The 24,526-nt window shown below is 54.4% G+C and overlaps 3 protein-coding genes across 3 annotated transcripts; 1 reads left to right on the forward strand and 2 right to left on the reverse strand.

Annotated features, from left to right (window-relative positions):
• Positions 1–210: 210 nt before the first annotated feature.
• On the reverse strand, positions 211–3,182 carry LOC139603736 (serine/threonine-protein kinase pim-1-like). Its single transcript, XM_071454631.1, is given in 6 exon segments — positions 211–317; positions 573–752; positions 1,893–2,259; positions 2,464–2,514; positions 2,632–3,152; positions 3,155–3,182. Coding segments are annotated over 6 exon segments (1,254 nt in total).
• A 7,435-nt stretch (positions 3,183–10,617) lies between these two features.
• Positions 10,618–11,550, forward strand: LOC139603704 (olfactory receptor 14J1-like). Its single transcript, XM_071454591.1, has one exon. The coding sequence runs from the start codon at positions 10,618–10,620 to the stop codon at positions 11,548–11,550; it is 933 nt and encodes a 310-aa protein (XP_071310692.1).
• Positions 11,551–22,485: 10,935 nt separating this feature from the next.
• On the reverse strand, positions 22,486–23,403 carry LOC139603610 (olfactory receptor 14C36-like). Its single transcript, XM_071454500.1, has one exon. The coding sequence runs from the start codon at positions 23,401–23,403 to the stop codon at positions 22,486–22,488; it is 918 nt and encodes a 305-aa protein (XP_071310601.1).
• Positions 23,404–24,526: the final 1,123 nt, after the last annotated feature.

Genomic DNA, 24,526 nt, shown 5'->3' on the forward strand with positions numbered 1-24,526 from the left:
AAAACCAGCTCAGATGGCAACCACCAGTGCTGGGCAGAGCAGCTCAGCTCCAGCACAAGGGCTGTGTGTGCCCATCTGATGAGCCCTGGGCAGTGACACGGGCAGGACAAAAAAGTCTGGGTTCCTTTGCTACTCATTGCCCAGGCATGTGTGGAGCTGTAACTTACCAGGGCCCTGCATCAAAGTGTGCCTGTGGCTCTCTCCCTTCTTCTAGGGCAGATGAATATCCTGTATCCCAGGATGACAAAGCAGCTCTTCCGATGAGGGCCTTTCCAAGTCCAGCATGGATAAACACCGCCTGATCAGATCTTGGCACTCTGGGCACAGAAACCAGAAACCCCGGGCAGTTGGAGAAGGCTCCAGTTGGCTTTGCCCCACTATTCCCGTGCCCAGGCCTTGCTGGATGTGCTCAGAGCTGGGCCTAAGCTTTCCCATCAATTCCCTGTTTTGGAGGAGAGCAGGTGAGCAGGACATGTGCCACCTCCTCAGCAGCTGCCAGAGCGGGATGCCCACGAGCCCGCTGCTGTCTCCCAGCACTGGGATTCCCCCCGTGGCCAGAGATGAGGATCCACCTTGAGAGAGCCCTTGTGGCAGCGAGAGCTGATGGTCCCAGCTGATGTTCTGGCCCCTCCTGAAAGGGTGCTCCCCGCAGACCATCTGCTGCAGCAGGATGCCCAGGGACCAGATGGTAGCTGGCTTGCCATAGTACCAGCCAAAGTGGCTCCATTCCGGGGGGCTGTATGACCGTGTTCCTATGGAATACAGATGAAGTTCAGCAGGGGGATGCTGCTGCTCCCAGAGCCTGGCCCCAGCATCCCTGGGCATGCGGGGCCTGCCCCAGTGGCACACGGGGTGACCACTGCCCCCTCTCGCCAGCACCTGGGACTTGTGTACAGACTTGGGGTTGGGAAAGAAGCCACTGGTGCTGGAAGAGTGCAGTAGAAACCCTGGTAAGGCCTGACCGTAGCAAGGAAGAACCCACTCAGTGCTGGTGAAAAACCATGCTGTTATGAATTGGAATGAGGCCAGATTTTGAGAAGGAAATAGGCTCTTATTTATCAAAACAAACTACAGAGGACAGGGAGTTTGAGATAAGCCCAAACTCCCACGCAACAACCCAAAGATAACAACATATCCCAAACACACTGGGTTCCCCCCCATATAGTACATCCCTCAGAAGGAGAAGAACCCCAACCCAACCAAACCCTCATTTTATAACCCCTCTCGGGTCCAGGATTGGTGGGGTTTGGATCCGCACGTTGATTGGTGCTTTTCCGGTGTTCTCATTGGTCCTTATCAATATTCATTCTGGAACAATCATTTTCTCAGGGCATCGAATGATTGATCAAGTCCCCTGTCCAATCACCTCCCACCTCCCTTCGACTATCACCCCCACCAAACCCTGGACCTCCCCTCCCCAGGACCCACAACAAACACCCATCAACTCACCCCAAAACAACAATTCCCAACCCAGCCCCAATGCAACACAAATTGAACACCATTTATAACAATGCCCTCATCCTCCCTGCCTTCATTGCCCCAAAAACATTATGAACCCAAAGCAAACCAGGTGAGTGGAGCAGTCCAAGCCCTTTCTCACCTGCACACCAAACTGGCTGGGGCTCAGGTTCTGCCCCCCCTCTCTGCTACCCCCACCCATGGGTGTTTTTGTTAGGCTGCCCCAGGCCCAGCCCAGGTCCTGGGCAAAGTCGTGGGCAAAAGCTGCCAGCAGGGCTGGAAGCTGGCTCCCCACTCAGCCTTGCTCAAAAGCAACTCAGCTGAAGACTGAACGTCTGCAAAAGAGAGAATCCCTGCTGCCACACCCAGCTTGGGCTGTGAGATCTTGGGCCATGAGATTCCGGGACCAGGAGCACACCCCTGCATGGGCTCACCTGCAAAGTGAGTGTAGGCTGTGTCTTGCAGGCAGGTGCCACAGCCAAAGTCAATCAATTTGGCCTGGCTGGTGTGCAGGTCAAGCAGGCTGTTCTCTGGTTTGATGTCCCTGTGCAGGACCCCGCAGCTGGTGCAGTGCCGCACGGGCTCCAGCACCTGGCGGAACAGCTCCCGTGCCACCTCCTCGGGCAGGAACCCCCGTGCCGTAATGAAATGCTGCAGGTCCTGACAGCGCTCTGGCCACTCCAGCACCATCAAGATGTCGTTGGCGAGCTCAAGCCACTCCAGCGGCTGGACCACACCAGGGAAGCCAGTGGACACCTTGGCCAGCAGCACGATCTCCAGGGGTGCGCTGGTGCCGTCGGGCTGCGGGAGGAGCACGATGCTGTCAGTGGGGCCGATGCCGTGCCGGGGCTCGGGGAGCCCTCAGCCAGCCCGGCATGCTCTGCGCCCTGCGCTGGCCCCACGCCCGCTCTCCCTCGGGGAGTCCTGGCGGCTTCCACCCTTCCGGGGCTTGGCTCATCCCCGCCCGGCACGGCCCGGCTGCTGCCGCTGGCCCCGCTCACTCACCAGCTCGCCCCAGTGCCGGACGCGCTTCCGTGGCACCCTTTTGATGGCCACCTGCAAGCCAAGGGCAGCAGCGGGCTCAGCTGGCCGCCTGCGCTACCCAGCCCCATCCTCCGCCCTCCTCCTCGTCTGCCCCCTCCTCCTGCGCCCGCCGCCGGCCCCGCCGCTCACCGGGGCGCCATCCGAGAGCCGCGTGGCCGCGAAGACGCTGACGAAGCCGCCGCGCCCCAGCAGCGAGCCCAGCCTGTCCTGCTCCTTCAGGGCCTGCTGCGCCTTCCCTGCGGGCGGGACGCGGCTGTCAGCGCTCGGCCCGGGGCCAGCAAGGGCCCCCGAGCGCCCCTCAAGCACCCCGGGCCGACCATGCCCAGGCGTTCGCTCCCGGGAATGGGACAGCGGCGGCTCGGGGCCGGTGGCCGCGCTGCCGAGCGGCGGAGCTCGGGCCGGGCAAGCCGCAGCGGAGGCGGCGGGAGCGGCCGCGCCGCCTGTGTCCTCCATGGGCCTCGGGAGGAGCCGGGGCCGGGGCCGGCACCGGGCTCGGGCCAGGCGGAGCCAAAGGGAGGCGATGCCACCCCAGCCCCAGGCACTGATGCCCACCCGGCAGCGCCACCGCCAGCACGGCCAGAGCCGGCCGGAGGCGAGACCGCGGCGGGACGGGCGGGGCCGGGCACGGGGCAGCCCCGCCCGGGGCCGGTGGCAGCAGGGGCCATGGCCCGGCCGAACATGGAGAGAGAGACTGGGAGAGGAGGGGACACCAGGAAAGGGAGAGCGGGAGAGGGTGCGGGACTGCGGGAGAGGGAGAGGAGAAGCGAGAGGGAGTCGATAAAGTTGCTTCTTTCACTGCTTTCACTGCTGCTGCCGCTGCCGCTACTTTCGCTGCTGCCGCTGCAACTGAAGCTCTGGGGCCGTTTGTCCCCGTGTCCATTTGTCCGCTGCCCACTCGCCCCCGCGCCGAGCCCCGCGCTCCCCAGGGGCAGCCCCTGAGCCTGTCCAAACACGGGAACTTTGCTGAGTTCAGCCATGACCCAGAGTCTGGACTCCTGCACAGCGGCACAGGAATCCCCTCGGTCGCTGCTGTGCATTGTACCTGCTGAGGGTCAAACACTATCGGAGCGCATTCCCTGAATGCAGAATTTGTTCTTGACCCAAGCACTGCACTTATCTCGCCAGCAGTGCTTTCCAAAAAAAATAAAAAAAAAAAAAAAAGCAGGGGAAGGCAAACTGTGTATAGCTCATGGTATTTGACAGTCTCTAAAACATGCCAACTCATGGTTCTTAGAGGTGAGATCCATTTGGAATTAATGGCATGGAGAAACAATGCAAAGGGGAGCATAAAAATAAACAGAGAAAACATCTTGGTTTGTTTCTTTCTGTTTTCATTTAATTTCTTAAAAGCTCTTTCAGTTCTTCCAGAATCTTGTCCACAGTTCTGTTTGCTCTTTCCAAGAACCTTTCCTGGAGAACCAGGTGCAGCTTCTGTCACAAGATGTGCCACCAGCTGCAGCTTCTCTTGGCTTTCCACACCGTGAGAGCAGCACGACTCTTGCTGCAAAGCAGGACAAATGTTTGAAGAACTTTACAGCTTGTTCTTTCTTTTCCTTGTGGGCTGGGCAATTGTGCCATTGGTGAGGTTTTCTTTGTTACTGTTCTACCCTAAGAAAACATGAGGGGCTCCCAGGAATTGTTAGGCAATGCAAGCCTGACTGAATGCAGAGAAAGAATCTCCAGAGCCTGCAGCCAGAAATGGAGAGCTGTGTGATAATCATTCCAACACCCCCATGGACATCTTGAAAGTGATGTAGTACATGAAAATGGGCTGACAGAGGCAGTTTGTTTCAGTGTTCAGTTCAGATGCTTCTACATCTCCTGCATTGATATAAATCAAGAGTACAATCAGTTCATGAAAGGCACCAGAATAAGCTGGACCTCTGAGGAGATGACTGGAAGAATGTGAAAAGGAGAAATGCAGGGAATGACTTAGTGAGCTTTGCCTGTACAAAGGATCATTTTTCCTAATAATTTCCAATTCATTCCCTCTGCTTTTGTCCTTCCTAACAAGGCCATTTTCATCCCAGATTCCCCATGAAATGGGAACCCTGAGTTGTGGAAGTGCCTGAAAGATGCCCTGTTCCTGTGCAGGGACACTGAGGCTGAGGCAGGAGCCTGAGCCCTCTCTGGGGCAGCCTCCTTGGAGCTGGAATTTGTGCCGTGCTGGGAGAGGAGGAGGAGGGAGAGAGCGCTGGCGCTGTGTGGCAGGAGCAGGAGGTTTGGGCCGCAGGACATTCCGTCTGCGCTGCTGCCCCGCAATGGGCGGCCGTGCCCGGGGCTCTGGGCCTGGCCCCGCGTGCGCTGAGCTCCCGACACTGCGGGAGCTGCCCGGGCTGGGCTCAGCTTCCCGCTGGGCCTGGGCAGCAGGCTGGGCTCCAGCTGGGACCAGCAGCAGCTGGAAATACCTCTGGGCATCTCCATTTGCTGCTGCTGCTCGGAAGAAACAATGGAGGGAGTCAAGAAGTTCTGGTTTCTCTTTCTCCTGGTGGATTCTTTCATTTGATTTGACATTCCTGAGGCAATTTCTGTGATGGCCTCTGTCAGTTGATTCTATTTCAGCAGCAGCAGCAGCAGCAGGGCTGTGTTTGAGCACTGCAAATATGTCCTGTGTGGCTGCTTTAATTCTCTTTGACTTTGTGCTCGGGGACTTGAGAGCGTTTCAAGATCTGCTAATCATGATGCCTGTGACCAAAAGCCTGAGTTCACCAATTCCCTGTCAGGGGCAAAGTACAAATCACCAACAGGACAGGACTGCTGAGGAACGTGTCTCGAGCTGTTTATTTTCCAGCATCAGTCTCATTACATGGTTATGACAATGGGAAGATGCCAGCAGCTCATGTCCTCAGCAGCAGACAAAGAACTCAATGTTACAACTTACTTTAAAAGTTGTTTTACCAATCCCACAAAGCAAAAGCATATTGACGGTAGTTCCATCCAACCACTATAAGCACAGGTACCTTTGATTAAAACAGTGCTTGCTTATTTTGAGTACAATACATGCTTGTTAGCCTTAAAACACAATGCACAGAGCTCAAGCTTAGAATTTCCTAATATCTCACTAGATATTCTTCTCTGTAGCTTAGGGAGTTAGTCTACCAAGCGTTAATACAAAAAACATTGTTCTATTTGTCCTTACTTTCTACTTCTATTATAACTTTTCTGCTGACAAATCGTATGGCTACCACTTAGCTCTAATCACAGTTCTGCTGTCTCTGAGGGCTGCCTTTTGCAGCTTTCTCAAACCCCTCTGATTTTAAGGATTCCTAAATTCACTATCACAAATGCACTCTGGGTAGCGCTGATCGAAAAAGGCAATTGCAGTTTTACAGATAAATTTCAATTGGCAAGCAGAAGAGTGGCAAGAGCAGCCAGGTTCTCCAATTCCCAAGGCAAAGGCAGCAGCAGCCTCCTGCTGTCAGCTCAGGATGAGTAAAACAGTGCTGAAAACAGCGCTGGAACCCGATCCTTTCTTTCTCTGAGGGCTGGCTCAGGGCAGCACAGGCGGGCCCTGAGGAGTCAGGGCTGTGTGTGGGTGATTGTTGCTCTAGTCCAGAATTGAGCTGGAAAAAGCCCTTGGGAGCTGAGGCAGGAGCAGGTGGGAAGGGGCCGGCGCTGCTGCTGCTCCTGGCCGGGAGCCCCGGCTGGGCCGGACCGGTGCCCCCTGCGCTGCGGCTGCTGCTGCTGCCAGAGCCGGGCGGGACTCGGGGACAGGGAACGGACACGGGGGGACAGCAAAGGCCTGGCGGCTGCAGGGATGGTGGCGCTCAGGCCAGCGCCAGCACAGAGCTTCAGCCCACAGTTAACCCCGAGGGAAACGCTGGGGAAAGGCTCCATTTCAGCCTTTCTGCACTCGTGGCTGTGAAGGGACCGAAATAAAAGGAGAACAAGCAGGGCCTGACCCCTACTCCTTTTGGAGGAGCCCCAGGCCTGGGGCTGTGAGTGGCCATGAGGGGCTGTGAAGGGCTGTGAGGGGCCATGAGAGGCTGAGAGGGGCTGTGAGGGGCAGTGAGGGGCCATGAGGGGCTGTGAACTGTGATGTATTGTTAGGGGTCATGAGAGGCCATAAGGGGCTGTTGGGGACCCTGAGGGGTAAACGGTCTCTGAGAGGCTGTGGAAGGCCAGGCACCTTATGGAACAAAAGATTCATTATGACACTCTGGAGACAAGGAGACTGTTGTTTGCATATGGAACCCTACGGAACCAAAAGTCCATTGTGACATTCTGGGGCCTCATGGAACCATGGAGACCATTAGGACACTTCTGGACCCACTGGAACCAAGGGGCCATTGTGACACTGCAAGGCCTCGTTTAACCAAGGGCTCATTGTAGCACGGCAGGGCCTCATGGAATCAAGGGGATCGTAGTGGGGCTCCATGAGACCACGGGGACATTTTAACTCTGTGGAACCAAGGAGACCATTGTGACACTACAGGGCTGCATGGAACTAAGAACTGATGTGACAGTGAGGGGCCTAGTGGAATCAAGAGGCCATTCTGTACTTCAGGGCCTCATGGAACCAAGGAGCCCTTGTGACACTGCAGGGCCTCATGGAATCCTGAAGACTATTATGGCACTTTGAGCCTTGTTGAATCAAGGGGCTCTTCAGGGCCTTGTGGATACAAGGAGATCTTTGTGACACTACAGGGCCTCACAGAAGCAATGAGAACATTCTGGCACCCTGAGTCCCCATGGCACCAAGGGGCCAGTGTGACACTATAGGTCGTCATGAAAGCAGAGGCCAGTGTGACACAGCCAGGCTTTGTGGAACCAAGGCTCCATTGTGATCCTGGGGAGCCCAATAGAACCAAGGGTCCATTGTGCCATTGTGCATTTCCATGGAACCAAGGAAACCACTTTGACACTGCAAGACCTCATGGAAGCAAGGCGCCATTCTGCCACTGCAGAGCCAAGGAAACCATTGTGGTATTGCTGGGCCTTATGGAAACAAAGATCTCTTGTCATACTACGGGTCCTCATGGAACCAAGAGAACATTGTGATGCTGCAGGGCTCCAGGGATCCAAGAACATGGAACAGTTCTGGTTGGCTTGGCCTGACTGGTCCAGCTGACCTTGGCATGTTGAGGGTTGCTTCTCATCTAGCCCTGTAGTTGTGTGCTTTCCTTCCTGTGGGTAAGAAGTCTCTTTTTCCTCCAGGGGTTCATGGCTGAAACTGGGATTCTAACTCCATATTTGATTAAATCTACAGATTATCCCATATGAAACCTGCCAGAACAGAAAGCTCTGGCTGGCCTTGGCATGTTGGGGGCCACCTCTCATCTGTCTTCAAAACAATGGGGGGGAGGGTGGGTGTGCTTTTCTTTTCATGGAAAAGAACATCTTTCAATGCAGGTGTCCATAACCAAAATTGGGAATCCGCCTCCAAAATTCCTTATATCCAAGGACAGCTCCCAGACAAACACTGCCAAGACCAACAGGTCTGGCTGGCCTTGGCCTCCTTGGGGCTGCCTCTAATCAGCCTTTGAAACACTGGGGCTCTGCCCTTTCCTTCCTGTGGCGAAGAACTGTCATTCTGGTCCAGGCACTCATGGCTGAAATGCAATTCCACCTCCAAAACTCCACAAATATCCAAGGGTTGCTTTCAGACAAAAGCTGCAAGGACAGAAAGGTCTGGCTTGCCTTGGCCTCTGGTGACTGCCTCTGATCTGCCTTCAAATCCCTGGGGCTCTGTGGTTTCCTTCCTGTAGAAAAGAACCATCCTTCTTGTCCAGGCAGCCATGGCCTCAAGCACATGAGCACTGTACAGGGACAGAAGAGCTCGGTGCTCAGTGGGGTGGAGACTGAGGACAGCAGAGGAGAGGCCTGGGAGGGACTGAAGGGTGCTTTCAGAGATGGTGGATGTGTTTAATGTAGTAGAGAACAGCCAGAGAGAACCAAAAAATCGATGCCAAGGGCAGCTGGTGAGGCCCAGACTAGACACAAGGAGACAGGAATTTCTCTCCCAGGGCAGCGCTGTGGTGCAACACATCCCCCAGAAGGAGGCTGGGTCAGCCCAAGGCTTTGTGTGGACAGGCAGGGGCAGGCAGGAGGCAGAGCTGTCAGCAAAGGAAGGGCCCAGCCAGGTGGGGCAGCCAGGGGATGCCCACAGCCTGCAGGGACAGAGGTGCAGGGCAGGGACACCGTAGGACAGCCTGGGCTGCACAGGGCACAGGCATGGGCAGCAGCTGCAAGACAGCCCTGCCAGAGCCAACTTGGGCAGCACTTTGGCCATGGCTGCTGAGCCTGGCCTGAGGCAGGAGCAGGAGACAAGTGACCCTTGCAGGCCTGGGGCCTCATTGCCTCCTTTTCCCTGCTGTCCCGCACACTGCCCAGCGTCACAATAAACATAGACTTTCTAACTTTAAACTGTTAGAGAGTCTTTGTCTGTCACAGTTGGATATCAGTACTAGATCAATATCCACATATTTTTGTTAAATCACATCACTGCCTCCAGTGTTCTGCTCTCACTGCAACCTGGGGACACTTGCTCAGTCATGTCCCTCAGTGGGACCCATTAAAACTTCAGAAACTTTGGAGTCTAAATTTAACTTGGAGTTCTTGAGAAGTTCTTGAAGATACTCTCAGGGACTGAGTCTGATATAAACAACACCAAATCCCCAAGAGGCTCATTAAAGTCCTTGTGCTGTGTCTGTGCTGCTGAGCTTTAAAGGAACAGCTCTTCCAGGGCCAGCTCCTCTCCCAGCCCAGCAGGGCTGAGGGCTCTGCCTGCAGGCACTGAGGGGACAGGAGCCAGGCAGAGACAGGCTGAAGGCAATCAGGATTGGGAAGACATTGAGCTGAGACTTCACTTGGGGAAAGATCTTCACAGCCCTGTGCATGGTGAGTGTGTGGGTGCAGGGCAATGTCCCCTGTGCTCCTGGAGGGATCTCCTGAAGCCAGCACACCCCAGAGCCTGGGGGATGTGTCAGGAGGACTCTCCCAGTTTCTCTGTGCCACAGGAGCAGCAGGAGCAGGAGGAGGAGGAGGAGGAGGATGTGCTGCAGAGCGGGGCTTCCCCGGGCACCGTCAGAGGGACAGGGCAGGACGGCTCCTGCTGCCAGGGACGGCTGCAGGGCCTGAAGCTGGGGCTGCAGCCAGGGCTGCCCAGGGCTGTCCTGCAGAGCAGCTCCTGCAGCCCTCAGGGCTCTTGGCCAGCCCAGGGCATGTGCCACCTGCCAGGGGCAGCTCTCAGCCTGCCTGGCAGCTCCCCATGGACGCTGCAGGGGAGAAGTTCCAGGTGCAAGGAGCCACCCCCATCAGGGCAGATTCCTCCTGCTCTGGAGATGGTGCTGCATGGCCAGGGCTGCTCTCAGCTTTCTCCTAAAGGGAAGGGAAAGGGGCTGTCAGCTTTGGCTGTGTCACTGGGACTCCTGCACTGTCAGCCTGGGCATCAGCAGATGGGCCTCAGATCTCCCTCAGAAAGTGCCTGCTCAGCCTCCTCTCCCTACACACAGCAGCAGCAGCAGCACTTTGGCTTGGAGCATCTCTGTTTGTCTGGCCTGCCCTTAAGGCCCTGCTGCCAGGGAGATGCCCCTGGGCAGTGCCCTGTGCTGGGAGGGGTCTGCAGGGCAGAGCTGAGCCCCCAGGGCTGGGCTGGGCTCTGGCAGCACTGGCAGGGACAGGGCTTGGATAGAGAGAAACAGCTCCCAGCAGGCACAACTCCAGGCAGCAGAGAGCCAGAGGAACCCTTTGCATCCCTCCACGTTCAGCTGCACAGGGAAAGAGAGAAGGGTTTGGAGAAATTAGTTTTAAACTGGACTGTTCAAAAAGTCCACTTTATTTTTCAAGAATTTTTTAAGTGCAGGCACCCTGAAACAGACAAATTGTAATGATCAAAGTACTCCTGGGTGGGGACTAGCACTGACTGCACTGGGGCACAGGGAGCCCTGTTTTCCCTCTGGGCTCCCCAGTGTTCAGCCTGAGAGCAGTGCTAAAGATGAGGCAGGTACTCAGCAGCACAAACTCAAAATGAAAAATAGTTTAGCCAAATTTCCTCCCAGGAAGAGAAATGATTTTGCAGAGATTCCAAAAAAAATACATAGAATTGACTCAAAAAATTTGATCGAACTTTGTCAATGTCCTCTTTCAGCAGTCCACAATGTCCAGAATGAACAAATGTCCAACAGCAGCTCCATCAGGCACTTCCTCCTGCTGGCATTGGCAGACACGCGGCAGCTGCAGCTCCTGCACTTCTGCCTCTTGCTGGGCATCTCCCTGGCTGCCCTCCTGGGCAACGGCCTCATCATCAGCGCCGTAGCCTGCGGCCACCACCTGCACACGCCCATGTTCTTCTTCCTGCTCAACCTGGCCCTCAGCGACCTGGGCTCCATCTGCACCACTGTCCCCAAAGCCATGCACAATTCCCTCTGGGACACCAGCACCATCTCCTACTCAGCATGTGCTGCACAGGTCTTTTTCTTTATCTTCTTTATTTGCACAGAGTTTTCCCTCCTGACCATCATGTGCTACGACCGCTACGTGTCCATCTGCAAACCCCTGCACTATGGGACCCTCCTGGGCAGCAGAGCTTGTGCCCACATGGCAGCAGCTGCCTGGGCCAGTGCCTTTCTCTATGCTCTGTTGAACACAGCCAATACATTTTCCCTGCCCCTGTGCCAGGGCAATGCCCTGGGCCAGTTCTTCTGTGAAATCCCACACATCCTCAAGCTCTCCTGCTCACACTCCAAACTCCGGGAACTTGGGCTTCTTGTATTTTCTGTCTGTCTAGTATTTAGCTGCTTTGTGTTCATGGTTTTCTCCTATGTGCAGATCTTCAGGGCTGTGCTGAGGATCCCCTCTGAGCAGGGACGGCACAAAGCCTTTTCCACCTGCCTCCCTCATCTGGCTGTGGTCTCCCTGTTTGTCAGCACTGCTATGTTTGCCTACCTGAAACCCTCCTCCATCTCATCCCCATCCCTGGATCTGGCCGTGTCAGTTCTGTACTCGCTGGTGCCTCCAGCCCTGAACCCCCTCATCTACAGCCTGAGGAACCAGGACCTCAAGGCTGCAGTGTGGAGCCTGATGACTGGATGGTTTCAGAAACATTAAAGTTCTGGCCAGTTTCTGCAAGTCACTCATAATAAAAGTCATCTTTTATACTTCTTGTTGGTTTCATTTTGGAGGTTTTTTGTCATTGTTTTACTTTTATAATATTGTCCCAAAACAAAACCCATTGATTCTGCCATATCTCGTTTTGTTTCTCCACATCTTCACTGTGACCCACAGACTGTGTCAATGAGGACCTGTGCCCTTGGTGGATTTAAACAAAATAAAGGATCTCCCAGCAAAGTTCTCACCATAGATCCCCCTTTGTTGCCTTCTCTGGAGCTGCAGCAGCAATGTCTGTGTGCAGAGCTGGGGGCAGGTTAGGGGTGGCACAGAAGCCCTGCTCCTACTGGCCACACCATTCCTGATCCAGGCCAGGAGCCATTGGCCTTCTTGCCCACCTGGGCACACTGCTGGCTCATGTCCAGCCTGCTGTCCATCAGTGCCCCCAGGTCCCTTTCTGCCTGGCCGCTCTCCAGCCACTCTGTCCCCAGCCTGTAGCACTGCAGGGGTTGTTGTGGCCAAAGTGCAGGACCCAGCACTTGGTCTTGTTAAACTTCATCTTACTGGACTCTGCCCATCCATCCAACTGTTCCAGGTCTATCTGCAGAGCCATCCTACCTTCCATCAGATGGACACACGCTCTCAGCTTAGTGTCATCTGCAGATTTACTATTGAAAGACACTACACCTTCATCCATGTTGTCAATAAAAATATTGAACAGGACTGGCCCCAGCACAGAGCACATAGAGACACCACTGGTGACTGGCTGCCAGCTGGATGCAGCAGTATTCACCACCACTCTCTGGGCTCAGCCATCCAGCTACTTGTAGGTGTTTTGTTAATACCTCTCCGTCTTTCATGGAATATTTAAACACTCAATAATTTAATGGTCCCCATGCCCCAGGCAGCTTCTGACCACCACATCTCCCTCCAGCCCTTCTCTGTTTGTGACCAGCAGGAGACAGAGCTTTCCTTGGCAGTGGGAATTGCAGGAAACCTCCTCCAAATGCAGCTTGGAAGGTTCAGGCTGGAGCTGAGGAGAAAGCAAAGTCCCTCGCAGGGCAGAATGTTGGTGCTGGAGGTGTGGCAGCATGAGGCTGGGCCATGGCCGGGCTCTGTGTGCCAGGAGCCAGCAGCGCTGGGTGCAGGGAGCTCAGGGAGGGCACAGAAACGCTGGGTGAGAAATGCTGGGGGACAGCGAGATGGGCGAGTGCAGCCGGCCAGGGCAGAGGAGCAGCACGCCCAGGGGCCACAGCCTGCAGGACAGATGGCCAAGGGCTGGGCAGGGCTGGCAGGGCCACAGGCAGCCAGGCCTTTGTGCCCTGGGCTCGGGCAGCGCCTCTGGAGGCCCCACAGGAGGAACTTTCCTGGCAGGGGCTGCACTTTGCTTCTCCCTCGGCCTCCCTGGCGAGGCTGGCAGGGGCTGCAGGTTGATGCCATTTGTCCTTGCTGCCCCTCACATCCCCCTGGCCCACCAAGAGCCCCGAGGCAGCCGTGAGGGACAGGCCCTGCTGGCCCAGGCTGGGCTCAGGCCTTGGCCTTTCTGCTTCCTGCAGCCAAGCCAGGCCTTGCTCAGCATTGCAGTTCCCTGCTCAGAGCCTTGGGCTCCCTGCAATCCTGGCCTCAAGGATCTGCTCTCACCAGGCCCTGGGCAGCCTTTGGCACTCCCTGCCCTCACTGGGGCCCAGCCATGCTCCAAGCCACTTGGACTCCTTGAGCTTGACTCCTTGACTCCTTGAGCAGCTTCTTCATCCTTCTCTCCATGCTTGAGGCTCCTGGACCCAGCCCCAAATCCATCGTGGGGCTGATTAAAATACAGAAAGACCTCAGGAGTTCTTTGACTCCCTTCCATTGTTTTCCAGTCTTCAAGGACTGAGCAGTGATTGGAGTCAGATTGGAGTTCTCTTCAGGAGGAAGATTCCAAAGTGTACCTCATGATTTTTGGTTTTGTAATCAAATTAGTATTTTTTTTTATTTTCCAGTTATGAGAAGAGGGGATAGAAGCATTCCCCAGGTGATCTTGATGCTGAATGTCTCCTTAGGAGGTCTGGGCACAGAGAAGAATGAGCCCCTTGCAGGCTGAGCCTGTTTGGACAAGCTACTCCTCACCCCCAGCCTCACCATGTCTGACATCGCCCACCTGGGACTGACATCCCAAAACATAAAAAAAATTATTCATTTTACTTGAAAATTAAAATATAATACTTACTATAAAATTATAGTTATATTTTTCTTATTTATAATATTATTATTCAATATTTTTATTACCCAATTTCTAAATTGATATGAAAAATAAATACATTTTTAGCAATAAAAGAATTCTTCATCATTGGTTCTAAGTAACATAATTCCCTTAATTAATTAATTGACAACTATCGGCTATTGATTTCTCCTTCTTTATGCTAATAATTTAGTACTTCTGTCATCTTTTTTCTTATTTTCTCACACAGGGTCACTTTGGGGTGCACTTTGGGGTGTCTGGAGACATTTCTGGGGCACATTTGGGGCAGTTTTGGGTCTGGGGAGGGAATTCAGAGAGAACTTGAGGGTCTAGAGGACACTTGGTGGAGCCCGGTGGGCACTTGGAGGGGCACTCAGGGATTCTGAGGGACAGTTCGGGGTCTGGGGCAGCACTTGGGGGTCCAGGGGGGCCCTTGGAGGTCAGGGAGGGGAACTTGGGGCCCTTCGGGATCCAGGCGGACCCTTGAGGGGCTCGAACGGGGCTCTCTGGGGCGCAGGGGGTGACAGAGGGTGATGGGAGTTGTAGGCGCGGGTCTAATACGGTTGAACGGGGCCGCGGAGCATCACAGGGGATCTGGATGCAGCTGCAATGGCTCCAAGGGAGGCGGGCTGCATGACGGGAGATGAAGTCCCGGCTGGAATATCGCTGTCCTGCGCCGCGGAGCATGATGGGAGCTGTAGTCCCGGAAGTGGCTGGAATGCGATGTTTGGGGGTCCGGGAAGGCTCTTGGGAGAGACTTTTGCGTGCGAGCCGCGACTTGAGGGCCTCGGGGGAGCTTAAACGGTTCGGCAGCCCTTGGAGGAAGCTCAGGGAGCTCTAACCGGGCTCTTTAGGGCGCGGGGCACGGCAGGAGTTTTAGGCGCGGGACTGTGTTCTGAGGGGCTCTGGTGCCGCGGGGGATGAGGGGAGATGAATTCCCAGAAGTGGCTGTACCGGGCATCTCTGGGGTTGGGAGCACGCAGGGGGTCCGGGGACGCTTTTGGGGGGGGTCCCGAATGGGCGCTGAGGGGGCACTGAGGGATCCTGGATGGTCTGGGGGACGCTTATGGGACAGATGCGGGCGGATCCCGGGGTTCTGTGGAGTATGTCCCAGTGTCTCCCACAGCATTCCCAGTGTTCCCCAGTATGTCCCAGTCCTCCCCAGTGTTTCCAAGGACAGTTTAATTTCGCACGGTGGCCGTGACAGCCAAACCCAGCAGTGGGGTCGGTGCAGTGCCCATGGCCACAGCCCCTTGCAGTGGCCCAGTGCAGCTTGGGCTGATGATCCACCCTCACAGCTGGCCCAGGGCAGCTCTGCAGTGGCTTTGGTGGCACCTGGGGCTGGCACACACCTGAGCAGTGTGTCTGTTTTCAGTGGGGAAACTCAGGATTTTCAGATTGCTTCAAAAAACCCCAGAAAGGGAAAACCCCTCTTAGGCTGAGTGCAGCCAGGTCTCCAAGCACAGCAGGTCCCAGGGGAGTGAGGACGGACAGGATGAGGCTGGGCAATGTGGAGCAAGGTTGTCCACACTGGGTCAGAGCTCCAGGCACAGCTTCTGTGAGCAGGCCAGAGCTGCTGAGGAGAGACCCTGGGTCAATATCAATCACAGAATGCTGCAATCACCTCTGCTCTAAAGAGAAATAAAATAAAAATACATCATTTAAAATAGGAATGTCTGTTTCTGACAAATTCTTTGAAATCTTTCTCCATTGCGGGGCTACAAAAACTTTAATGACCCTCTCAAGGCTTTGGTGTTGTTTACATCAGACTCAGTCCCTGAGAGTGTCTTCAAAAAACTTCTCAAGAACTCAAAGATAAATTTAGACTCCAAAGTTCCTTGAAGTTTTAATGGGTCCCACTGAGGGACAGGACTGAGAAAGTGTCCCCAGGTTGCAGTTAGAGCAGAACCCTGGAGGCAGTGATGACAGCTGGGGACAAACAAGGCCAAGGTGTTTCTGGTGCTGAGCAAAGCTGGATGTGTTTGAGGAATGCCAAGGGCCAAGGCCTGAGCCCCAGGGCCTGGCCAGGCAGATGCTGTCCCTCCCTCCTTGCTCAGGGCTCTTGCCGGAATGGGCACTGGCATGTGGGGATGTGCAATGCCAAGGGCAGGAGCATGGGGCGGCCCCTGCCAGGCTGCTGAGCAGGGACAAGGAGGCCGTGAGGCCCCAGGCCTGCAAGGGTCACTTGTCTCCTGCTCCTGCCTCAGGCCCAGGCCCAGCAGCCATGGCCAAAGTGCTGCCCAAGTTGGCTCTGGCAGGGCTGTCTTGCAGCTGCTGCCCATGCCTGTGCCCTGTGCAGCCCAGGCTGTCCTACGGTGTCCCTGCCCTGTGCCTCTGTCCCTGCAGGCTGTTGGCGTCCCCGGCTGCCCCACCTGGCTGGGCCCTTCCTTTGCTGACAGCTCTGCCTCCTGCCTGCCCCTGCCTGCCCACACAAAGCCTGGGGCTGATACCAAAAGGGTTCATTCCATTTTAACCCTGCCTGGCAACTTTCAGCACAGGAACAAGGCATGCAGGGGCTGCTTTCCCAGCAAGGATGGTTGGAAGAGAAGAAGAAGACATCTGGCTCAAGGGTGCAGGGATAGAGAAAACAAGGAGTGAATCTGGGAACTTGGGGTGGGTTTTATGGAAATGGGTAAATTGTTATACACATTTAGCCACTGTATATAAGCAACACACTGGTAGAATTACATGTCCACGTAAGGTTAGGAGTTATCCCATGCTGGACCTCAGTTCTGAATAAATGATGCCCTCTGAAATAGCAAATGAGAGTTATAGAGCCTTATTCTGGTATTTCAGAGATTTGGTGACAGCTGGGCTTCACAGAACCAAGGAGTCAGATGTGACACTGTGGAACCCCATGGAACAAAGGGTCCCTGGTGATGCAGTGGAACCCCATGGAACCAAAAGTCTATTGTATCAGAGCAAGGCCTCATGGAACCAAGGAGAGCATTGCTGACCGTGTGGAAGCTCCTGGAGCCATGGGGTCATTGTGACAGTGTGGGGCTGCATGGAACCAGTGGTCCATTGGGACACTGCAGAACCTTCTGGAATCAAGGGGATCATGTTATGCTCTGGAACCTCATGGAACAAAGGATCCATGGTGACACTGTGGTGCTCAGACCATTGTTGACAGTGTGAAAGCTCCTGGAATCAAAAGTCCATTGTGACACGGCAAGGCCTCCTGGAACCAAGGGTCCCTTGTGGCTCTCTGGGGCTTCCCAGAACCAAGGAGACCATTTGGACACTGTGGGGCCTCATGGAACCACCTGGCACTGTGACACAGTGGGGCCACATGGAGCCACGGGGCCACTGAGACACTGAGGAACCTCATGGAACCAAAGGTCCATTGTTACACTGTGGGGCCCTGTGGAACCAATGGGACCATGGTGACACCGTGGTGCTCCATGGAACCAAGGGGCCATTCTGATTCTGCTTTGCCTCATGGAGCCAAGGGGCCACCACAACACTGAGGGGCCTCGTGGAACTAAGGCAGCCTTGTGACACTGCGGGGCCCTTGGAGCCAAGGGTCCATTGGGAGATTGTGGGGCCTCATGGAACCATGGAGGCCATTTTCACACTTTGAGGCCTGGTGAAACCAAAGGGCCATTGTGTCACTTTCTGTCTCCATGGAACCAAGGAGTCCATTGTGACACTATGAGACCATGTTGGGCAATTGTGGCCCTGTGTGGCACCACGGAACCAAGGGACCATTGTGACACTACAGAGCCCCATGGAACTAACGATTCATGGAACAATGTGGGACTGATGGAACCAAAGGTCCATTATGACATTGCAGGGCCTCATGGAACTAAGGGAGGACAATTGTGACACTGTGGGGCCCAATGGAAGCAAGGGGCCAGTGTGACACAGCTGGGCCTCATGCAGCCAAGGGGCCACTTTGATCTTAAGGAGCTCAAAAGAACCAAGGGGCCATTGTGACACTCTGCACCTGTGGAGGCCCTGAGAGGCATTCCCTGGGTTAGGGAGACACAAGAAGCTTCAGGATGAAGAAGAGACGAGAATGTTGACTCCATGATCAGAAGGCTTGATTTATTATTTTATGATATATGTTACATTAAGACTATACTAAAAAGAAATAGACAGGAAAAGGTTTCTTCAGAAGCTAGCTAAGCTAAGAATAGACAAGAATGAATAACAAAGATCTGTGTCTCAGACAGAGAGCAAGAGCCAGCTCTGTCATGAGTGGTCAGTAAATCCAAACATCCACAGGAGACCAATCACGGGTCTACCTGTTGCATTCCACAGCAGCAGATAACCATTGTTTACGTTTGGTTGCTGAAACTGCAGCTTCTCACAAGGAAAAATCCTAAGAAAGGATTTTTCATGAAAGATGTCTGTGACATTCCCTCAAAAGCTTTTCAACCCCATTGGCTCCTTCCCATTGTTCTGTGTCCCTCAGCCACTCCCTTCCTATTCCCCACTGGCCCCCATCTTTGTACTGCCCCCATGGCACTGATCAGCCCCTGCCTCTGGAGATACAGAAACCTGGACTCCCCCCAGGAGTCCTGCCTTGTGACCCTGAACATCTCACTGCACGGCTGAATCAAACATCTGTGGGTACCATGCAAAGGCCCTTTGTGCTTCCCTACCCTGGGCTTTATTACCAGCTATTCCAGCTGCAACAATGGTCCATCATGGCAGTGTGGATCCAAGGACACCATGGTGACACTGTGGGACCTCATGGATCCAAGGGGCCATTGTGACACTGAAGAACTTCATGGAACCCAGGGTCCATTGGGACACAGCAGGGCCTCATTAGAACAAAGGAACCATTGCTGACAGTACAGAAACTCATGGAACCAAGGGGCCGTGGTGACACAGCAGGGCCACATGGAACCCAGGAGACCAGTGACATTTAGGGACCTCAGGGAACCAGGGTCCATTATGACACTGCAGAAACAAGGAGACCATTGTTGATGCTCTGGAAGCTCACGGAACCAAGCAGCCATTGTGACACTCCAGGGTCTCGTTGAACCAGGCAGACCATTGTGACACCACAGAACCTCATGGCACTGAGGGTTTATTGTGACACAGCAGGGCCCATGGAGCCAATTGTCCATTGTGACAATGAGGATCTGAGGAGACCGTGGTGACACCATGGAAGCTCATGGAGCCATGGATCCATTGTGACACAGCAAGGCCTCATGGAACCAAGGAGACCATTGTGACATCATGGAACCTTGTGGAACCAAGGAGACCATTGTGACATCATGGAACCTTGTGGAACCAAGGGTCCATTGTTACAGTCCAGAACCAAGGAGACCATGTTGACAGTACAGAACCTCATGGGACCAAGATTCCATTATTATGCAGTGGGGCTTCATGGAACCAAGGAAGCACTGTGACATAGCAGGGACACATGGAACCAAGGGTCCATGGAGATACTGCAGATCCAAGGAGACCATGGTGATGCTGTGGAACCTCATGGAACCAAGGGGCCGTTATGACACCCTGGGGCCCCATGGAACCAAATATTCATGGTGACACAGCGGGGCTGCTTGGGACCAATTTTCCATTGTGACCCTGCAGATCCAAGAGACCAGGGTGACACTGTGGCAGTTGATGGAACCAAGGGGCTGTTGTGACACACCAAGGTCTTGTGGAACCAAGGAGAGCATTGTGGCAGCGCAGAACCAAGGAGGCCATTTTGACAGTATGGAACCCAATGGAACCACGGGTCCATTGTTCTACAGCAGGGCCTCATGGAACCAAGGGGCCATTGTGAAACTGTGGGGCATAATGGAGTCAAGGACACCACTGATTCTGAAATCCGCTGGATAGAAACTTCTGAACAGTTTGGAGTATTTGAAAGCAGGTATTCTTTATTACAGCATGGTGGTCACTTGGGCCATCCTTCCTCCATTGGAGTGCACTGAGCATTAGATGAACAGAGTTTTTATCACACACACTCATTATGTATCCATTAGCTATCCCCACTTCCTTTGAGTTTATTTGACATTGTTGCACCCCTTATCACAAGTCCTTACATGGTTCTTTGGGTTTTGTCTTCAATATCCAGTGTCCTTTTTAGGTGGCTGTTTCTTGACCCCCACTTTTGAGTAAGGGCAATATTATTGTTCTGCATAACTTGTGTTTTGTCAGCCTTGCAGAGCTGAGCTGGCATCCTGCTTGCATTTTGCGTGGTTTCTGTTTGCCAGAGGCACATCCTCAATCAGTTTCTCCAAGGCTGTGCTGTTCTGTTCTACTGTCCTTGACAAGAGTAAATGTTGTTCTGTTCTCCTGTCCTTGTCTCAGTGCTCGCCCCGCATGAGGCGTCTGCAACCCCCCCAACCAATGGGCCTGGGGTGGGCAAGTGTTCCTGGGGAACAGGGATGGGACAGCTGGGCTGGACTGACCCAAGGGATGTTCCACTCCATGTCACACCATGATCAGCAATCACCTGAGACAAGCAGAGGGGCAAGGGGGGTACAGGGTTAATTTCTTATTTCAGAGATTTTTCTTTCAAAACAGCACCTACAGATACAGAATCCTTTCCTGCCACAAGGTGGTCAAACATTTTCTGCTGATAGGAGATTTCCTGTGGATTTGCTTTTCTTCTGTTTGTGGCCTTTTCTTTTTGTGGTTGGTTTTTTTGTGGGGTTTTTGTGTTGTGGATGGGTCTTCCATTGTTTTTTTGATTGGTTTTGGGGTTTTTATTTTTTGGTTCGGTTTGAATTTTTCCCTATTGAACTGCCTTTCTTCTGATGCATAAGTTTTTTCTGCCCTTTCTCGTGGCTTGCTTGGCACCTGATGGCAAGACAAATTTACCCAACTCAGTCATCTTGCCCAATTACATTTTGCTGTCACCACTGACTAGGTGAGTTTGGTCACAGACTCCCTGCAATTTGGCAGCATCCATAAAGGAATTGAAAATACATTTCATGCCAATTTAGAGACAATAGAAATATTCCACTGTGGTAGTCAAGGGCTGGTCACTGAGGGATGTCACCAGGGCGTGGCTGCCAAGAGGACTCTGTACCATGGATGACATTTGACCCTCACTGTTCAGCCAAATTCCCACCCAGCCCATGTTCCACTCCTTCAGCCCAGCTCTCTCCAGTCTGGCCCTGAGGAGACCCCAGCAGACCCTGTCCCAGGCCTGGCTGAAGTCTGGGCACACAACATCCCCTTCTTTTCCCTCCCACGTGGGTTCTGCAGTCCCTGCCCTGTCCTGCCAGTGCCTGGAATGGCTGCAGGAGGATTTGCCACATCCCCTTCCCTGCTGAGCCTGACCAGGCTGTGACTCTCCCAGTCCCCCTCCCTGCCCTGTTTGCAGACTGGTTCCATGTCTGCCCTTCCCAAGTGCCCAGGACCCTCTGGGATGGCTCTGGCCTTTCCAAGGGGTTTGAGAGAGGTCCCACAGTGACACTGCCCAGCCTTCTCAACAGCCCTGACACCAAAGGCCTTTTCCACATCCCTCAGTTCAGTGCCCAGAATGCAGCACAGCCCTGTCCAGGTCCTTGGGGTGGTTCAGAAGGGAGGCAGCTGTGATTTTTCCCCACAGACCCTCACTCTATCCAGTGTCTCTCTGTGCAGTCCATGGCTGCCCTGAGCATTTTTCCTGGAGCGTCCCTGCCTGGGATATTTCTCTCCATGCAGTCCTAACCACAAGCCAGCAAAGAATCCAAGTGTTTTCCCAGAGGATGTTACTCTCAGAGTGAAGTGGTCTCAAGGCACTGTTTGTGCCACTGGAATTGTGCCACCCCCGGGTGCTGCTGATGGTGTTTGTGCTCACTGGGGTTCATCTCCCCACACACACACCATGCACTGCTGAGATCTCCTCAGCACAGAGCAAACATGGCCTGCTGGCCTGGTCCCTTGGTGTCCCTCCGTGCAGGGACAAACAACCTCCTGCAGGTGGGGAGAGGCCAGTGCTGGCAATGGTGGCTGCAGGGGCTGCTGTGGGACAATTGCCCTGGGCCACCTTCCCAGGCTGTCCCAGAACAAAGACACAGCCCAGGCCCTGCTCTGCTGCTGCCTCAGGTCCATGCCAGGAGCTCTGGCTGGGCCAGGACACTGCTGTGAGCTCCCCCTGCACACTCCCCCCTGCCCCAGGCCCTGGGCTTTGCTGGGCCAGGGCATTCCTGGAGCACATTGCTGACAGCAGCTCTGGAGGAGAGCAAAGCCTCCCTGCCCTGCCCTCAGGAGATGCCCTTTGCTGATGGAGCTGCTGTGCTGGAGCCCAGCTGTGTCCCAGCAGTGCCCATGGCCTGGCCCTGCCTGTGGCCACAGCAGGGACACGCAGCAGGACAGGGACCAAGCTGCCAGAGCACTCCGGCCTTACAGCCACAGCAGGGCTGGCAAGGACAGGGTGGAGCTGGGCAGAGCAGCTCTGAAAGGACCAATCCCTGCTGCTCCCTGGCCGTGCTGCTCTGCTGGGACTCTTTCCCCTTGTCCCCTCTAACTTCATGCAGGTCTCAGAGTTGGGATCCCAGATAAAACAGGCACTGCAAGGTAGTTTATTTTCTTCAAATGTAGTGATAGCCCAAACCCTGGTTTACAGAGCTTCTGGGTCAAATTCAAGAGGCAGACAGTGAATTTGATGGGGGTGATTAAAAAATTTCTTTTAGAATAATTATTAACAGAAAGCCCCATTGAAAACTACCAAAGAACTGGGAAGGGCTATTTGGCCTGTCATGAGTTGCAATCCGAAAACTATGCAGAAGAAAACGGGAAGTTGGTTGCTACAGAAATCATCTGGTCATCATTTTCCTCAGGGCATCCTTGAGCTCCTGGTTCCTCAGGCTGTAGATGAGGGGGTTCAGGGCTGGAGGCACCAGCGAGTACAGAACTGACACTGCCAGATCTAGGGATGGGGAGGAGATGGATGAGGGCTTCAGGTAGGCAAAAATGGCAGTGCTGACAAACAGGGAGACCACAGCCAGGTGAGGGAGGCAGGTGGAAAAGGCTTTGTGCCGTCCCTGCTCAGAGGGGATCCTCAGCACAGCCCTGAAGATCTGCACATAGGAGAAAACCATGAACACAAAACAGCCAGAAACTACACAGACACCAACCACAACAAGCCCAAGTTCCCTGAGGCTGGAGTGTGAGCAGGAGAGCTTGAGGATCTGGGGAATTTCACAGAAGAACTGGCCCAGGGCATTGCCATGGCACAGGGGCAGGGAAAATGCATTGGCTGTGTGCAGCAGAGCATAGAGAAAGCCACTGGCCCAGGCAGCTGCTGCCATGTGGGCACAAGCTCTGCTGCCCAGGAGGGTCCCGTAGTGCAGGGGTTTGCAGATGGACACGTAGCGGTCGTAGCACATGATGGTCAGGAGGAAATACTCTGCTGACATAAAGAAAAGAAAAAAAAACACCTGTGCAGCACATGCTGAGTAGGAGATGGTGCTGGTGTCCCAGAGGGAATTGTGCATGGCTTTGGGGACAGTGGTGCAGATGGAGCCCAGGTCGCTGAGGGCCAGGTTGAGCAGGAAGAAGAACATGGGCGTGTGCAGGTGGTGGCCGCAGGCTACGGCGCTGATGATGAGGCCGTTGCCCAGGAGAGCAGCCAGGGAGATGCCCAGCAAGAGGCAGAAGTGCAGGAGCTGCAGCTGCCGCGTGTCTGCCAATGCCAGCAGGAGGAAGTGCCTGATGGAGCTGCTGTTGGACATTCCTTCACTCTGGGCATAGTGAACTGTTCAAAGACAACATTGAGAATTTGAACAAAGTACCTTGAGTCAATCCTATGCTATTTTATTACACAAGCAATCAAAATTGCTTCTCTTTCTTTACAGAAATTTCATTTACCTTTCTTTTTTTTATTTTTTTTTTTTTTGGTGTAGGTTTGGGCTGCTAAGTAACTCTGTTTTTTTTCAAATGGACAGAAGTCCTGTCCTGAGCACTGCTCTCAGGCTGAACACTGGGGAGCCCAGAGGGAAAACTCCCTGTGCCCCACTGCAGTCAGACCTGCTGGTCCCACGCAGGTGCCCTTTGCTTATTTCACCTTCCTCTAGTACAGGATGTACAAATTTAAAACTGCATTTAAAAAGAAACGTGGCCTTTTTGAAGAGTCCAGTTTCAAAATCAATCTCTCCAACTCTTCTCTCTTTCCCTTTGCAGCTGGACAAGGAGGGATGCAAAGGGTTGGTCTGGCTCTCTGCTGCCTGGAGTTGTGCCTGCTGGGAGCTGTTTCTCTCTATCCAAGCCCTGTCCCTGCCAGTGCTGCCAGAGCCCAGCCCAGCCCTGGGGGCTCAGCTCTGCCCTGCAGACCCCTCCCAGCACAGGGCACTGCCCAGGGGCATCTCCCTGGCAGCAGGGCCTTAAGGGCAGGCCAGACAAACAGAGATGCTGCAAGCCAAGGTGCTGCTGCTGCTGTCTGTAGGGAGAGGAGGCTGAGGAGGCACTTTCTGAGGGAGATCTGAGGCCCATCTGCTGATGCCCAGGCTGACAGTGCAGGAGGCTCAGGGACACAGCCAAAGCTGACAGCCCCTTTCCCTTCCCTTTAGGAGAAAGCTGAGAGCAGCCCTGGCCATGCAGCACCATCTCCAGAGCAGGAGGAATCTGCCCTGATGGGGGTGGCTCCTTGCACCTGGAACTTCTCCCCTGCAGCGTCCATGGGGAGCTGCCAGGCAGGCTGAGAGCTGCCCCTGGCAGGTGGCACATGCCCTGGGCTGGCCAAGAGCCCTGAGGGCTGCAGGAGCTGCTCTGCAGGACAGCCCTGGGCAGCCCTGGCTGCAGCCCCAGCTTCAGCCCCTGCAGCCGTCCCTGGCAGCAGGAGCCGTCCTGCCCTGTCCC

The sequence above is a fragment of the Agelaius tricolor genome, unplaced genomic scaffold, assembly GCF_023055355.1.
Source record: "Agelaius tricolor isolate 1412-34295 unplaced genomic scaffold, bAgeTri1.0.p SCAF_40, whole genome shotgun sequence".
NCBI classification, from domain to species: domain Eukaryota; kingdom Metazoa; phylum Chordata; class Aves; order Passeriformes; family Icteridae; genus Agelaius; species Agelaius tricolor.

Excerpts from the sequence above, each read along its gene's own strand:
- LOC139603704 (XM_071454591.1), top strand. The coding sequence starts at position 10,618 with ATGTCCAACAGCAGCTCCATCAGGCACTTCCTCCTGCTGGCATTGGCA.
- LOC139603610 (XM_071454500.1), bottom strand. The coding sequence starts at position 23,403 with ATGTCCAACAGCAGCTCCATCAGGCACTTCCTCCTGCTGGCATTGGCA.